Raw genomic sequence first — 17449 nt, 5'->3', positions numbered from 1 at the left:
CGCCCACCCGCTGCGCGACTGTCACCAGCGCCCCCTCACGGCCGCCCGCTCCCTGTCCGTTAACCATTCCGAGCCCAACCCTCTCTCTCTCGCTCTCGCTCTGCTCCGCGTCACTTCTGCTTGCGCCGGCGGCGAGTCTTGACGTTGAGCAGGGCCGCCTCGTCCATCGGCGGGATGAGCGTGCCGGCGCGCGTGCTGACCGCCGGCTGGGTCAGCTGGTCGTGCGCGCGCGCCGGCAGCCAGGTGCGGCCGACTGGCGCGCGGATCGACGCCTCGAACGCCGCCACCGAGCTCACGTAGTAGGGCAGCTCGCTGGGCTGGTGCGCGCGCAGCGCCTCGTTGCGCTTTTCGCTGAGGATCACGTGGCCTAGGTGGTGGTCCTTGCGCGGCGGCCCCTTGGGTGCTGCGGACGGGGTGGGCTGTCAGCGGCGGGGGCGGGGCAGCCAGCGGCGGGGGCGGGACGCCACGGGAGAGTACACACACAGCATCGGTCGGGTGTGGGGAGGGGCTGGCACCGGAGGCTGGGCTGAGAGCTCTGGGACCGGCGAGGTCTCTCCCAGGCAGTCGCAGCGAATCACGGTCAGTTCTGGGCTACTGCACACAAACGCTGAGCAGCGGTCGGCCACGGCAAACCGCGGATGGATTCGCAGCAGCTAAGTCTTAACTAATAAGGAAAATGAAAAATCTGAATATGTTACAGAACAATCATCCAAGAAGCCTGCATTTGCTGGGGGTCGGCTAACCTCTGAAGAGGAGTCTGCGTCGTTTCTTGGCCGACATTTTTATGTTCTGTCCTCCCCAATCTCCCCAGCCCGGCAGAGCCATGTCGATATCCTTCGGCTTGTCCGCGTCTATGGTCGCCTCCTTCTCCTCCCTAGAAAGGAGGCGCTACCAATCAAACATACTTTGGAGCGCAGAACGACACCGGCCACCGACCATCGTCATTGTGATCGTAACTGCACAGGTTACACTCCGCTCTGTCGGCCGGCCAGCCGCGGCAGCGCCGCAGCTGCTTCCTTGAAGCAACGCTTCAAAGATACGCCACTGCAGGTGATTAAGAGAAGACGTGCCGGCAATCCTACATGACGCATGACGTGAAATGGCATTTTGCATGACTTTACTTATAATCATGTAATCTGTACAGCCCCCCAATGCCAGATACCCCTGAATTCATTCATCAGCTGCTCTTCAACTCAACACATCCCGATCCGCTACATCAATGTCAATGAGCCTTCGCTCTCACAATTATCAATTTTCCCCAGCTCCGAACGTGCTCGGCACACGTCGTCCGCAATCCCGTCACAACCCCTCCCGCGCGCGCTCACCTGAACTCCGCCACCACGTCGTCGTCGGCGAACGCCTCGGCGATCGTCATGCGCGCGTCGTCGCCGTCCTCCAGGTCGTCCTCGCCGCCGGGCCCGCCGTCCGGCCGCAGCGAGCGCAGCCGGCGAGGCTCCACAGCCATGAAGCGGGACGGGTCCAGCTGCGGCGTCGACGCGGCGGCGGCCGGCCGCTCTGCCGGCGTCGCCAATTGCTCGGCCGTCACCGCCGGCGCCGGCTTGTCGCCAGTGAGCGCCTCCAGCTGGGCCAGCGTCGAGCGGCGCTCCAGCGAGGCGTCCAGCTTCTCCGGCGCGTCCTCCGCCGGCGGCGCCGCGTCGTCATCCGAGCCAGCGGCGGCGGCGGCCGGCCTCTCCTTTTTTGCCTTCGCATTCTTCTTCTTCTTGAGCTTCCTTGAAGAGGGGGTCGTTTCGTCTCCCTTCACCAGCTGCTTCAACTTCTTCTTGGTCTTTTTGGCAATCGTCTTCTCGAATGTATCAAATATCTCGTCAATATCCTCGGCCTTCTTCTTCGCCGCAGCGCCCTTCTTCAGCTTCTTCTTCGCGCCGGCCGCCGTTTTGGCGTCAGCCTTCCTCTTCAGAGCCTTTTTAGCTCCGCCCTTCACCTCAGCCACCTCTTGAGCCGGAGCAGCCTCCTCGGCCACCTCGGATCCCTCCTCCTCGTCGCTGTCCGCCTCACCCGCGACGTCCTCGGCGGTAACGCGCGGCGCCGGCCTCTCCTCCGCCTCCTCCTCCTCTCCCGCGCCCGGCGCCGGCTCCGCCTGTCGCTCCGCCTGCCGCAGGCGCTGCTTGGCCGCCTCCTGCTCCGCCCAGAAGCGCGTATACTCGCCGCTGTAGGCGTCCGCCGTCGGCTGGGCCGCTGCCATCCACGGGTTGTCAGGGTCGGCGGGCGGCGCGGCGGCGGCCGGCGCCGGCGCCGGCTCAGCCTCGTCCTCCGAGGCGTCCCGCTCGGCGTCACGCGCCGCCTTCTGCGTCCGCTCGCGGCCGATGCGCAGGTTTTCCGCCAGAGCCTCGCGGGCCTGCCGGGCACCGAGGGCCGCTCCGAATATCGGCTCACAAGGGTGCGGAGCGACAGACACGTCCCTGCCAGGGCGGCAGAGTGGGACAGTGACACCCGGTTCCAATCTACTAACTCGCATCACAGATTGGGGAGCGAGATCCGGTGCCGGACGCAGAGCATTAGGAACACACGGCAAGTGGAATAGAGTGCAACACACCCCGCACAGCACAACGCACAGATCAGGACGCGGGACTCGTTACCGAGATGATATTCCGTGCTTTGCGTGCGAGATGGCGAGATTGAGACCCGACGGGCAAAATGAGCCAAATCCAAAGCTGCGCATCAGGACTATGCGAGCAGATGTAACAGCTGACTTTGAAAAGATCTACCAGAGGTCTTAGCTGCGCTTATGGCTGCAGTAGGTGAAAATATCTTGCCAAGGTCCCTCAAGGGGCCATTTCTACGCAGACACGGGGAGTAACTCATCGAGACGCATCACGTCCACGCTCCTTACTTCCATCACAGTCTTACAGTCTTGCCCGCCTCTCATCCCTGATGGGTAGGCCTTCCCACCTGAGGCTCAGGCTCCGGGGTCGTGCGCCAGCCGGCCGCAGCGCCGCTTACTCACCGCCGGGTCGTACTTCCGCTTGATGGCCTGCAGGCGCGCCCACTTGCCCGTGTTCTTGTGGCGCTGCGACATGCGCTCCTCCACGCGCTGCCGCTCCATCTCCTGCAGCTTGGCCAGCGCCGCCTCCGGGTCGCAAATCTTCAGCTGCTCGAACTCCTTCAGGTGCTGCTTCAGTCGCTCTTTCTTCAGCACGCGCCGGTACCTGGGCACGGCGCATGGCCGTGGTAACTGGCGACAGACTTCGGCATAGAGGACAGTACGGATAAGTGGGGAAGGGGCGGCGCGCGGACCCGTGGACGAGCTTTACCAATCATAAATACCACCGGAATAGCTTTTATAACATACCGTACGAGCACGCAAGACATGTAATAACTCATGTCGCCAAAGATGATTCATAAATGAGGTCTAAGTCGGAAAATTACGTTAACTGAGCATCTTTGTGACCATATATCCACACCGTGTGACACATCAGTGCTTGGGTCCGCTGATCCGTTTTACGAAACCACAACCTGCCGGTCATGCTAGAAACAAGCACAAGGGCGAAACAAGGGGGGAAAGGAGAAACGTGCACAATATGCACACCGAGAAACTTTTGTAAAAGGCCAGGCTGTCAATATTGTCAATGTAGCAGGGGGTCACCAGTCACGAAGGAGCCAGATGCATTGGAACATCTCAGGAAGACAATGCCTACACCAACATCTAACCCATTACGCTATGGAGGACGCTGAAATGCATGCGAAACAAAGTTAGTGATACGGGTTCCACATGAGCCGAGAAACAATCCGCGAAAGAGTCTGCCAGAAACTAAAACGCGACCGCTGAACGCGCCCTGCCAGAGTCCTGCGGGCCCAGCCGGTAAACCCACTTTCTGCTCTTGATCTTGTTCTGGCGGCGCTGCTTGGCCTCCTGGTAGGTGAGCAGGGCGCGGTGTTTGGCCAGCTCTCGGCGCCGCTCGAGCGCCTCGTCCAGCGACATGGCGGCCAGCGCGCGCCGCTCCGCCTCGCTCAGCATCTGGCCCGGCTGCACCACGCTGGCGCTGCCGCCGAGCAGCACAGCAATCTCCTGCTCCAGCGGCGTCTGCGGCTGTGGCGGGGGACATGGGTCGGATCGCCTGGTGTAACAGGGGACACAGGGAACACACCCCGCTCCAGCGGAGTCTGCGGCTGCGGCGGGGAACACGGGTAAGGTCTCCTGGTGTAACAGGAGACACAGGTCAGACCTCCTGTTCTAGCACAGTCTCATGCCGCAGATAGACATGGGCGATATAATCTATCATAACCAGGGACACATGTCAAATATCATGCTGGACTGCCAGTCAAAGACATGGGCCAGACCTCTTGCTGTAATGGGGGTCATTGGCAGAGACCTTGTGACCAGGTTACATGCCAAGGTACAACACGCAGCCATGATGTGGCAGCTGACATCCTCGATGATGACTCATGCATTATTGCAGTTATCTCAGTTTGGACTAATGTCACAAGGCATTCAGCACCTGGCGGCTTCCGTGAAACCAGACTGTTGACACAAACCGATGGCTGCTGTGAAGGGTGTTAACTATAATGCAGCCTAGAAAAGCTATTTGCCAGTGTGCGGCAAGCATGCAAGAGATCACACAACATCCCATGTGCATAACAAACGACAAAACCGTTTTCTCAGCACCACACCGAGCCAAGGGCATCTTCGTCTCCACACAACCTGGGACGCTACACCACACCTCCCCAGACCGTCCCGGCAGTCGGCACCACTTTGGCCGCCACCGCCGCCGCCGCCGCAGCGGGCAGGGCGGTACTCACGATGAAGGCGGCCGTGCGCTCGGCGCCCGTCTCCACCCGCAGCTCGGGCTTCTCCAGCGGGAAAGAGACATGGGCGGCGCGGCGCCGCTGCTTAACCACGTTCTCCCAGCGCGATACCTCCTTGGTCACCTTCTCGTAGCCGGCCTTGCGCTGGGCCTGACCGCGCGGACGGGGAGAGATGTGGGATGGTAAGGCATGGGTCGCCACGCCTGTCTCTTGCCGCAAACATGTGTCAAAAGTTCAAGATCAGCATATGTTGGACAGACATTCCGGGGACCAGGTCCGCTTTTCGGAAGCTAGACAACATTTTGTTCATAACAGCTTGGTCAGATGTACACACTCACAGTCAAAGTGCAGTCCTCAGCTACGCCAAATGTTTTATCACGGTGTGTTACTGGCTCCCTGGAACCCCCGAACCCCATGCCCCTGCCAGCTTAGTGCAGGAGGTTCCAACCCACAGTAACCAGAACCACATCGCCAGAGGCAGACAGTGCACACCATCCTGACCTTGACCGCCTGCGGTTTCTCCAGCGGTGGCGGCAACTTCTTCTGGTGCTGTGCCTTGTTGATCTCCTTGCGCAGAGTGGCGTGGCGCGCCTGGTCCCCCAGGCTGGCCAGCAGGTCCTTGACATTCACGCCGGCGCCCTCCTCGGTGGCCATGTGAAATTCGGACACCTCGGCGCTCGCCTCCGACCGCTGGATGATCGACCTGAAAGAGTTGGCTCATCAGGGACGGCCGCACTGCGCCGACCACGCGACATGGGTAAGGAAACAACGAGAAAACCATTACGCTTACGGACGAAACTTGATCGTTTTGAACACGACCCTGGACGATGCTAAGGGAGATGATTCAAAAAGGAAGAGTCAGTTATGCTACACTCAGAATAAAGTACACAGGAGGCACTAGCTTATGGGCGCTTTGGGTGAAGAGTCGGCCCACACACCTGCCTGCCCGCTTGGAGTCCAGCTGGTTGATGCGCTGCAGCAGGCGATCATGGGATGCACCCATGCCATCCTCCTCAGTGGCACCCTCTTCAGCCAGCAGGTCATCAAACATGACACCGTCGATGGCCGGCGGATCCTCAAACATATTGTCCATCCTTCAAACTGCTGCCCTCTGTGGCCAGGCTCTGAAGATGGGACATTGTACACCAATCACTACACCAGCTGGTAGTCAGCACCAGCTGATCCAGCTGGTAGGTTCTGGCTAAATGGCATACCCGCACAACGGGTGATAAACTTGAGCATAGGGGAAATAAAGTTGGAAACAGAATTGAGATCTGAATAATTGACAAGCTCCCCAGCAAGCTCCTAGCCAATCACAGCCCACACCAATACATCCTTTAAATAGACTGGTGCAGACAGCACAGAAGTGGACTTAAATAGCAGGTGCAGGAACTCACTTACAAGGAGGTTTAGCCCAATACACAATACAGTATTAACCAATAACATTATACATAGATAGTGGTTTTTGGGAATTGTCAATATATTTAGGATGACTGAATTGGAGAAAAATTGCACCCAGCTGAAATGAGTATATCTGGATGCATATTTCCTAGGAAAAAAGCCCATGAATAGATAGCTCACACAATGACCCTTTTCATTACTGATTGGCAGGCAAATGATAAATTATGCCTAATATGAGTTAAACACCATTAGTCTTACTGCAAAAAAGCAATATACTTAAGACATGCAAATAACTGTGCACATCATTATATCAAACAGCACCAACCCTGATGCAATAAATACTAACAAGTGCAAAATTTTAGACAGAACAAATGCTCAGATTTGCCTGACAGGAAGTGGTATTTGGTTGTATTATGCTACAGAATTGTATTTTAAGCAGAGTTCAAAAGAACTAAATTTGAACTTGAGCAAGGGCTGGGACATAACTTCATTCAAAGGAAACCAAATCACTGAGTCCTAAGACACAGGTGCTGTGGCAGGGGAAAGGACACAATCCAGACCCCTGTTATGTTTAATCTCAAGACAGCATACTCAGAAGAACCCACCAATCAGGCTAGCCTCATTGCATTGGAAGTCATGTCATTCACTATCATAATCCCTTTTGGGTCAAGGTGCTATAATCAAGCTCACATGTTACCCTTGGTGAGTTAAATACATCATGTGTGTAATAGCTGCAGCCAATCTGAATCAGTTCATTAATATTCCACATTCATGTGTCTTACCTATTAATGTGGAAGGCCAGGCAATTTGACTCAATATTCCTTCCCTGACCCCACTTTCAAACCTGATGAAGTGGATTCCTGATCTATCACTCCATTCGGTCAGGGTGTACTTTCCTACCTAACGATAGAAAAAACTATTGTACACCAGGCAGGACATATTGTAAACAATCACAAAACAGGCAGATTCATGCTCTTACCTTCAAATTTTTTATAATTAATTCTGACCTGTGTGTTTCATAAACGTACCTAAACGTGATAGGAAACTATTTTGATTGCTTTATTATTGTTACCTTGGTCCCGTACATTTTTTATGGTTCTTGATAAGCAGAAATATTGTACTTATGCAACAACCCAGAAATGGAGCTTGGGAGTTGAGGCGGTGCGGTGCATGCCGTGTGTGCGGTGTTCGGGAGCTCGCTATCACATTTATTAAAATTTGGGGGTAGGAGCATGGTTCTACCTGTTTTGGGATTATTTACAATATGTTCCGCCTTAAACACGACAAACAGTTTACTTTGGTCCCATACATTTTGTATAGTTCTTGGTAAGCAGAAATATTGCATTTATGCAACGGCAACACAGAAACGGCACTGGGAGTCCAGGCGGTGCGGTGAGCGCGGCGCTCGGGAGCTCACCATTGCAGGTATTGAAATTTGAAGGTAGGAGCATGATTCTACCTGTTTTGACATTATTTACAATATGTGCTGCTTTAAACATGATGAATGGTGTGCAATTTTTTTCTCACATTAGGTAGGAAAGTACACCTACACCCTCCATTCTCCTGAATTCTTTTTTTCTCTGACAAATAAGGTTTTTACTTTTGTCTTATCTATGTGCACAATATTTACTGCAAACGCACTTAACAGATTACAGGTCCCTGACCAGTGAATTTGACGAGCCAAGTCACAAGAGAAAACTGTATCATGGCAAGTCTGACAACCTGCATTCTTTCCTGTAGAAAAATACACTCACTGCATCATATACCACATCAATGTGCTGAACATGGCACATGTGCATGCCAAATTTATGCCAAACTAAGGCATACTAATTTCACAGTCTGTTTTACTTGAAACCGGTTTTGGGCATCTATGACCAACATCACCTTAGAATCATAATTTATGGAAACTTGGCAAGTACAGACAAGTTGGCAGCAGCTGTGAAAACCCTGAATTCCTGGAATTTCAAAGTGAATGCCCTGAAATTGTTCTGGCAATGTCGCTGCTGCGTCGAACAAGTTCGGCGCGATGTGCATTAATTTGCATACTGATCCACATTCGCTATGGAGGAACCAAATGGTAGTTTTAACGAGCGACTTTCATGTACATGCATGCTTAAATACTTACACCGTCTACTACCCATAGAAGTGGGAGCCCCGCAGAACTAAGCTGACCTATTCAATTAACGCGCAGGCACGTAGAATCAATGTAACAGACACACTGAGTAGTGGAACGTAAAAACAATTATTCGGTCCAGGAGGAATACATGCGGCAAGAGGATACAACCGTAGCGCACATGCTACAGCGAGAACAATTTCCTAAATGTTTCTGGCCCGATAATGCATAGACACTAAATCTGGCTAAAACTAATTTTTGTCATTACCAAAAGTTCTTTTAGAACAATTTTGAACTCAACTCACGTTTTGTTTATGAGAGTCTTCTGAAATATTCTTGCAAAACTATTGCCTGTCATTGCATGGGAGCATGGAAGCATAGGGATTTGGATGAAGAGGTGGACAAAATAATCGATATGTTTGGCAACCACAACTAAGCACAGTTTGGTTTTTGCACATCTGAGGAACTCTGTGGTTCTTGTTGAAATTTTCTTTTTGATAGATTTCGAAGGTTTTTTTTAGACTCCGTTTAAGTTCTGATCAATTGTGAATGACTCCTTACAATTACAGGGATTGAAACGAGCAGTGCTGCTATTTGTCCTGAATGGGTGTATGTTTGGAAAAGATCGCAATTTTCCGTTCGTATTATTTTAATTCTTATCTTATTTCCTGTGAGCAACGGCGGGCTGAATGTGAGTGACCAGTGAGTAAATGTCAATGACCGTCAGTTTGAGTAATCATGACCTTCCTTTTATTCTGTCTTTGGCTATGTGTTTTTATCCTAAGCAATTCTCGTTATTCCGTTGAATGCCTAGTGTAATTATGCGAAATTGGGAACCTTTCAAAAGTCGTACCTCTTGACTTTGCCCATCTCTAGTTTATTCAGCTGCCCAGTTCCGCGCTTGAAGCGTGTGTACGGTTCGTAAACAATTCCAGTCCACACACGAGGGAAGTGTGGCGGGGTGGATGGGGCGTTCACCCGAGATGGGTGAGGTGACTGTATGAACGCGAACTGGTGTGTGTACTGTGTGAATGTGCTTCAACGCTGCACTCTCGGACGAACGACTGGAAACTTTTGAATGGTGGAATTTCACCCTACGACTATGAAAGGAAGAGGGTTATGACTACGCGCGATCGCAATGCCATTTTACCAACGCTGCGTTTCTCCGGCTTATTTGAGCAACGCACCATTAAAAGAATCGATTGATGATGAACGTGAGGCCATCATCAACACCACGTTGTCAGGAGTGCTTCGACAGCTCGCCAGTCTAGTGCTTCACGCCGAAGATATCTTCCAGGACCTTCAAAAGGATTTCGTAGTTATCTTTGACAGGGCTGAAGCCCTCCAAACACGCGTGAAAGAAGTGCAAGAGAAGGCCAGTCTCCTGGACGCCAAAGCTGTCATCGTCCGTAAGTGTTCGTGCTTTGTACAATTATAGATTAGTAGAGTTATCGGCTAAGAACACTTGGGCTGAGTTTTCTGTTGCCTGTGGGACAGATATTTCATTTGGCCGTTTGACAGAAAGCAATAAGAGCTCATTCATCAGTTTTCATACAGCTTTTGTGCTTTTCACAGGCGCAGTTTTACTAAAACGTCGGGGCGCAATTAATGTCTAAATGCAGCAACATCCTATCAAACTACAAAGTTCCAATTACGGGATTCCTTTGGATCAGATGATCTCCTCTGATCTCCTGATTTTTTAGCATCACGATAACTAGATGACCTGCGCTAATAATTTTGGAGCCATAAAGCACCATGACGGGCCAGTTTCAACTGTGCGCATCGTAAGTGTAGGATAGTATCCGTCCTAATCAGCTCGGTGGCCATTCGGAGCCGATGCAATTCGCCAAGAAAGAAATGCAACCCATTAAGCATCAGACCTAGGATAGCTCGGACTTAAAAAAGTAGGTGAAACAGAGTTTTGAACGTTTCACGTAGGATGCATCTCCACTTGATAACTTGTTGCCGGCTGATGAAGCCGTCATTGTCCAAGCCCATTTACAGCCCGTTATCTGCCTATATGTGTATGACAGTTAAGCATCTTGAATTCTGAAGCGCTAGTTTGCTGCACGATTTGGCCAGGTTTAAGTCAGACCGGCTGCTCTGTTCACCAAGATGTTTATTTTGTTTATGTTTATTTCAACAGGTCTTGATCACGCCAAGGCTTGTCAAAGGCGGACCGAGAACACCGTTTTGTGTGGTTATCTCCCGCGATGCATGTGATGGTGGGGGAGCAGAAACGTACAGATGCTCTTCTCCTGAAACATTCGTCAGACCGCGCGCCCGCCCGCCGCATGCGGGGTCTGGACGGTCGGGAGCACATCTGCGTGCTCCGGTACGGCGCCCTAGTAAACGTGACCGCTCCGAAAGCTGCGAATTCAGAGCGGGGAGTCCTCGTGGAGTCGGCCGCGCTGAGAGCGCGAGGCGAAGCCTCAGGCGGTCGGGAGCACACCTCCGTGCTCCAGTACGGCGTGCTCCGTCAAGCAGCCGGGATCGGCCAGATGATCAAGCTCACGCAATCGGCTGCCTCTCCTCCGCACACATTTTTTACCGACAGGCATTTGGTAACGCCCGTGACTTCCACAAAAGATTGATCAGGTCTGAAGCAAGAGTGACGGCATTAAGTGCCGAGGCGTCTAGCTGTTGAAATTCGAGCCAGCCTTAGTCTTCTCTGCAGCGAGTGGCTTATCCCAGCTCTCGTTGTCTGTGGCCGGGGTGGCGAGGCGTGATTGGCACCCGCTGATAAAATAATCCCACCCAATGCGTAGCTGTCGGATATTCGTGATCGACTCGGTGGGCCACTCCCAGGCCTGTTAGAATCGCCGCAACGAAAAGAAGAGCGTCCTCCAGTCGACGGCGAACGCACGCGATGTCAGTTGGCCGGCACGAGCCGGTAGACGTGGTAGGCTATATAGAGTCGCGTGGTAGACTATTCCAGTCAGGCAGGCCGGCCCCGACCCTATAAGGCCGGCCAGCGCCTTCACGCCACCAAAACCCGTCCGCTGTCCGTTTCGGCCGGAGCTCACTCCCTCGCTCTTCACCCGCCGCGCCGCCGCGGCGCGGTGCGATGATCACCGGGTGCAGGCCGGGCTACACTGCCCGGCCGAGCACCGCTGGCCAGATCCCGCTGGGAGGTGTGCATACTGGCGCCGTTAGGCGGCCGTACTCCCCTCGTTAGCGCCCGAGCGGCCGCCGGAGAGGCGCCCCAGGCCGTGCGCGGGGAGGCGCAGGAAATTCCGGCCGGCGCTCCGCGGGCGGCGGCCGCCATTATGCGCGCCCCGGCCGTGCCACCGCCGCCGTCGCCGCTGGCGCCGGCACCGCCGGGCGAATCTGTACCTGCAGCCCGACCTGCCCCGTCGTTCGTTACTGCCTGTGATGGGGGGTTAAATGGTTTATGCATTATGCAGTCACCGCTCTGGTTCGAGCGTTTACCACGCCACCGCGCCGGCGACTGTTGCCACGCGGCTGCCCCGTGGCGCCACCTCGTCGGCCCAGCCATTGTGTCCGGCCGCGTATACACACAGACGGCCCGTCGCCCCCGGCGGCGGCGTCGGCTGTGGCGGGCGTCAGACACACGGACCCCACCTGCCCTCCCCTCCCCTTGCCCTCTACGGCCGGGCAACAGGCAGGCGTCGGTGGCGACGTGTCCCTGCCCCGCCAGCTCGCGACGGCACGGGCCTGAGGGGGTGACCGGGAGGCGGCGGGAACACGGCGTGACTGCAGCCGGCGTGAGCGGGTCCTCCGGATGAGGACGTCGACGGCGGGATCAGAGCGCTCTGACAGCCGGCCCAGCCGACCGTCGTCCGATGTCACTAACCGGTGCCGACGGACGATTAGCTGCCGCCGCCCGCCGACCGCTGACTGAAGGTGGAGCCCACTCAGCGGGGGCGCGCGGCGGACGCTCGGCCCGCTGTCACTTGGTTGTAATGAGCAGCGTAATTTATTGGAGGTCGGGGTGGAATGCGCCTTCGCTTCGGACGGTCGTGAGCGGGCCTGCTGGCGTCCGATGGTGCGTGCGGGAGCTGGCTGACTACCCGCTGGTGGTCAGCGGCCGTGGCGCTCCGAGATGCAGGCCTCGGCGCGCGGATTTCGCCGCGTCGCCAGTCTGGAAATACTGACGGCGGCCCCGCACCCTGCGGTCATGTGCCAGCAGACTCCAGCATAACCTTTGTGGGCCTTTGATTTTGTGAGATTCTTCAGGTTGTGTTCAATCCTATCGTGGTCGCCGTTCTCGGGTTTTCGCGTGGCGTTCGTCCCCCCCCCCCCTCCCCACACACACACGCAATTTCGATCAGTGGTTCATGCCAGCAAGCATGGCCAGGCTGACTGGGATAGTTGGGATCTGGATGAAGATCCTCGTGAGCCAGAGGAGCGTCGCGCCGGATTCGGCCGCCGGAGTGCACCACCGGGCGCCGCACTGACTGTGGAACCCCACGCCTGGTCAGACACCCCGGCGGCGGGTCCATCGACCCGGCGCCTTTGACGGCAGGTCGCCGCCCGTGGCGGAGCCGTCGGTCACCCTGGCCACGTCATCGACCGAATGTGAATGATTGAAGGCCTGCAGCGGGCCTCTGTCGGGTGCCGATCACGATTCCCCTCATCTCGTGTGCCGTACGTCGACGCGGCTGGATGGTCTCGCTGGTGCTTCCATAAGACGGGCGCCGCGCTGAGCTCGGCGCACGTGCGTCTCGTGTGCCGTCCGTCGACGCGGTTGGATGATCTCACTGGTGCCTCTCAAAGGCAGCCGCCGCGCTGAGCTCGGCGCACGTGCGTCTCGTGTGCCGTCCGTCGACGCGGCTGGATGGTCTCGCTGGTGCCTCTCAAAGGCAGCCGCCGCGCTGAGCTCGGCGCACGTGCGTACGAGTGGCGAGACCTCTCGCGCATGGACGCGTGGTTGTGGGTGACCCTTGTTGTGGACCAACTGAGCGTATGGCTGGTAGCCGATCCGCGCGCATGCTGCTAACGACACCGCAGTAGTGGAGTGCAGTATTTTGCGGTATCGTAATTGGAAAGGTTCGTTTCTGCGCACCTCTCAAGTGACTGTTTTCCGTGTGCGCTGTTGAACATTCCACGGGTTCGAGTTCACGGTTTTGTCCTCGTCCACACCCCTCCTGACGAGATCAAAAGCAAGGCACCATTAACTGAAGCACCCTACCAGGCACCGCTGTGCAATTTTCGCCAAATTCCGGATGTGCGCTCAAACGCATTTTGTGGTTACACCATTGACTTCAAGACCAACCCCAAGAGCAGTTTTAGAGTGGGGCTTATCTTTGGCTCCAGGACGTGGGTTTCTGATCAACCCTAGTGTTAGAACTATTGCAAATCAATTTTCTATATCGATCACTTGCCACACGTCCATTCTCGAACAGTCCCAAGGCCCGGGCCGCTCGACATCCGGCCGGTGTGCCGGTGACTCGGTCACTGGCCCGGGCTGCTCGACATCCGGCCGGTGTGCCGGGGACTCGGTCACTGGCCCGGCTGCTCGACATTCGGCCGGTGTTCCGGTGACTCGGTCGCTGGCCCGGGCTGCTCGACATCCGGCCGGTGTGCCGGTGACTCGGTCACTGGCCCGGGCTGCTCGACATTCGGCCGCTGTGCCGGGGACTCGGTCACTGGCCCGGGCTGCTCGACATTCGGCCGCTGTGCCGGGGACTCGGTCACTGGCCCGGGCTGCTCGACATTCGGCCGCTGTGCCGGGGACTAGGTCACTGGCCCGGGCTGCTCGACGTTCGGCCGCTGTGCCGGGGACTCGGTCACCGAACCGATTAACGGCGGGCGGACGCCGACGCCGACGCGGCGTTCCGGGCCATCAGCTGTCGGCGGCGGCGGGACGTGGCCGGGACAGCAGCAGCGGTGACGGAGTAGGCGTCTCGCGGTGCGCGTCTGTCGCGCCGCCAGTCGGGCCGCGACACGGCGGCGGTGACGGAGCGGCGGCGACGGAGTGGCGGCGATCGATGCGACATCTGGTGAGCGGTGTCGGTGGCGGCGGCGGCGCGACGCTTGCCGGCCCGAGTCGCCTGTTTGTGAGCCGGCCGCCGATCGATTTAACGGAGCCAACTGACCCCGATACGGCGACGGAGCCGACTCACTCGTCCCATGCGACGCGACGGATTAATTGCGGCGCCACCGGCCCAGGTGCTGCGCACGTGCCGCGGTTCGATCTCTGTCCTCACCGCTGGTAATCGGGGAGTGGAGGGGCGTCACTCCTGGTAATCGGGGGAGGGAATGGGTGAGGTGAGACCACGTTGATGGGTAGCTGGTTTGGTGGACGCGGTTCACAGATTCGTTTTGGGCGACGGCGATTCCTTGTTTGTGACGCCATTCACGCTTTCCAGTCACATTGTGCTCCGTGCCAATTATCCCCGCGCTTTGAAAGTTGTCGCACTGTAGAATGGCCGCGGCCCCGTCTGGACTTCCTGGTGGGAAATTTGCTGCATTGTTGTCGGAGACTGATACGCAGATGAGCATCTCTGGAAGAGCTGAATACCGGCTCGGCGGCGCCACTTTCTAACTGGACGGCTCCTGGGCGGACGCGCGCGCTCCGATGTTGCGCAGGCTTCTGGACTGCGCAGCCATGCGCTCCTCTCCCACTTCAGCAAGTAACACAGTGTGGCCTGCGCCGCAGTGGCGTCCGTCCAGCCTGGTCCCGCTGCGGCAGACGTTTGCGGCCGGTGACACACTGTGAATGTTGTGAGTCATGTGGGAGTTTGAGATCGACTGGGATGTCTAGATCGTGGTGTCTATAAGCTGTCTGATCACGGCTTTTATATTTGGCAGTTCGGCCATGATCGTGAAAGTCATGAGGGTATGCAAATGCAAATCCTCCTTATTGACTCAAACCTAAGCCGGTTTGAACCAGAAAACACCGTTGCAGACACCTGGCGCATGCTCGTGAAACGGATGATGTATTTTTATTCCGGCATAAATATCGCTCCCCAAACCCTCAAGCTCCCACAACCAGATCCTATCGTGGCTGGGCCGGTGCGTCCCTACAGCCCACACAGCTGCGCCCGGATCGGGGCGGCCCGGCCGGCCGTGGTGCTACGCTCGTCTGACTCCGCCGCAGTCTCCGGGACGGATCTCCCGTCGGGCGTTTATCTCACCGCTCGGTCCCAGCCGACGCCGCGCGTCTCGTCTCGTTGACCCCAGAACCGCACCCGGCCCCAGCGTGTGACCCACAAAGCGGTCTGAACCGCGATAAGTTGCCGCTTCCTCGGACTGTGCCTGCCCACCCCTGCTGCTCTTGGCGTCCAGGGGAGGGGTGCCGGCCGCAGCTCGGTCGGCGGCTGCGGACGCCGGATTATGAACGCGCATCGACAGCCGCACTCGGTCCTCTGCGGGCCTCAAAGGCCCCGCGGCTGAGAGGCCCTCGGCGTGCGGCGCCTGGTCTGCTGGCCGACACGCGGTCCCGCCTGTGATTTATCGCCGCGGGGCCAGGACACGACCCAGGGCCGTGTCTGCCAGCCCCTCCTCGTGGGGTCCTGGGGAGGGGCGCCGGCCGCAGCTCGGTCGGCGGCTCCGAACGCCGGATTATGGACGCGCATCGACAGCCGCACTCGGTCCTCTGCGGGACTCAAAGGCCTCCGCGGTTGAGTGGCCCCCGGCGTGCGGCGCCTGGTCTGCTGGCCGACACGTGAGCCCACCGGTGATTTATCGCCGGAATGGAGAGGAGGGAGTGGGGGGGGGGGGGGGGCTGCGGTCGAGCAGTGGGCTCGGGTGTGCAGCGGGAGCAGGAGGTATGCCGTCTGACGACCGCTGCGGTCGGCCGCCGGGATTGGCTCCCCCGCCCGGCTGACGGCGGCGGCTGCACGGAGCGGGAGATGGCCGGGGACGAGCCACCGCAGCCGGTCCACTGCGGCCGACACGATCCGAGTGCGTCTCTTCGGTGGACTCTACAATCAACACAACATTTCTAGGGGCCTCACCTCTTCTCTGGCAACTTTGGTTACCAATGTGTAAATTTGTACCGTGTGATATCGCTGGATTCATGTCGTAATTCCACCACTGGAAATTCCGCCAAGTGAGCTGCAAAAGGTAAACGGAATGCAATCAGCCGCTACCAGACAGGAATTTGGTTCTTCGAATTTGCGGGTACTTTTGGTGAATCCACCTAAATCATGCGCCTTTTTGTAAGGACAGCCATTTGAAAAATCCGTGTTTGCTTCCATGCTTTTTCCTTCAGCGCATTCTTCCCAAACTAAATGGGCGTCATTAAAATTACAGTGACTTCCAGAATGGGCGTGAGCAATGTAGCTAGTAACTTATGTTCCTAGTACGACTGTATTCGGTTGCAGCCACAACGGTCTCGATCCACATGCGAGTTACGCCCCCTTCTTCGTGCAGTCCTTCAGCTTAAGCTGCAGTGCGGTAAACTCCCTGCAATTTGGTACCGTTTGTTGGCGGTCTAGCCGGCGTGCTACTGACCCGCCACGGGCTGCCTCTATCTTTGCACACGTCAGCGGTCCGTGTCCCGTCCCGCTCGCACGACCTCGGGGTCGTCGCTGGCCTGTTCGCGTTGTGGTCTGCGTGCGTGCAGCCACCTGCCCGCCGGCGGTCACTGTTTTACAACCAGAGGAGGGCGCCGTGGACGGGGTCTTCAACCGGCCGGGTGGTCTCCACAGGTCAGCAGGGGTCAGTAGCGAGGTCAATGGCGAGGCGGTGGAAGGCAATTACGGAACGCTTTGGCTTCTATGGCCGGGCACGCGAGAAGCGCACTGCTTGTGGTTGGCTTGCACCTGGCGGACATCTTAGGTTTGCGCGTTTTAAGCCCTTCCAGTTCCGTTTTGACCTTCAGTGTCTGCTGTGTCTGCCGTCTTGACACGATTGCTGTTCCCACTCGGTCAGGACGCCACATCTGGCCTGCTCTCCCCGCCCATGTCCCGAGGTACGTCCTCATTTCAATCGGACAGCCCCCCCCCCCCCCTCCCCCGCTACCCAAAAGGCCCGGCACATACATCCATCAGCTTATGTGCGCACCGTCCCAGACCCACGCCGTCATCACCGGCAGCCGCCGTCCCAGCCGGTGGCACCGGAAATCCGAAGCTTCCGGCGGCGGCGGCGCGCGTGCCGGCCGCCCGCGGCCCGCTCCCCCCCCCCCCCCCTGCCGCTCTCGTGCACCCTTCTTGTGCTGCGCTGGCCCGCGATCATGATCAGCTTATTGAGATGATGGGC

At 57.0% G+C, this 17449-nt stretch overlaps 2 protein-coding genes across 2 annotated transcripts in view; one reads left to right on the top strand and one right to left on the bottom strand.

The window, feature by feature from the left end:
• Window positions 1–90: 90 nt before the first annotated feature.
• Window positions 91–8438, bottom strand: LOC119102994 (U3 small nucleolar RNA-associated protein 14 homolog A). Its single transcript, XM_037226444.1, has 10 exons — window positions 8291–8438; window positions 5703–5888; window positions 5266–5467; window positions 4759–4914; window positions 3831–4048; window positions 2966–3167; window positions 1625–2356; window positions 1326–1483; window positions 744–874; window positions 91–403 (listed from the first exon to the last, which is right to left on the bottom strand). Exons 2-10 carry the CDS (start codon window positions 5855–5857, stop codon window positions 111–113), a joined length of 2247 nt encoding a protein of 748 aa, XP_037082339.1. The 5' UTR covers window positions 5858–5888; window positions 8291–8438; the 3' UTR covers window positions 91–110.
• Window positions 8439–9229: 791 nt separating this feature from the next.
• gukh (NHS actin remodeling regulator GUK-holder) overlaps window positions 9230–17449 on the top strand; it is a gene marked incomplete at its 3' end in the record, with an annotated part of 38579 nt that continues 30359 nt past the window's right edge. Inside the window, 1 exon segment of the mRNA XM_037227691.1 lies at window positions 9230–9687. Within this exon segment, the coding sequence (XP_037083586.1) occupies window positions 9417–9687 (271 nt within the window).

This window comes from Pollicipes pollicipes, unplaced genomic scaffold (genome assembly GCF_011947565.3).
Source record: "Pollicipes pollicipes isolate AB1234 unplaced genomic scaffold, Ppol_2.1 Scaffold_5724;HRSCAF=6776_pilon_pilon_pilon, whole genome shotgun sequence".
In the NCBI taxonomy this organism is placed as follows: domain Eukaryota; kingdom Metazoa; phylum Arthropoda; class Thecostraca; order Pollicipedomorpha; family Pollicipedidae; genus Pollicipes; species Pollicipes pollicipes.
This window is presented reverse-complemented; position numbering and strand designations above follow the sequence as displayed.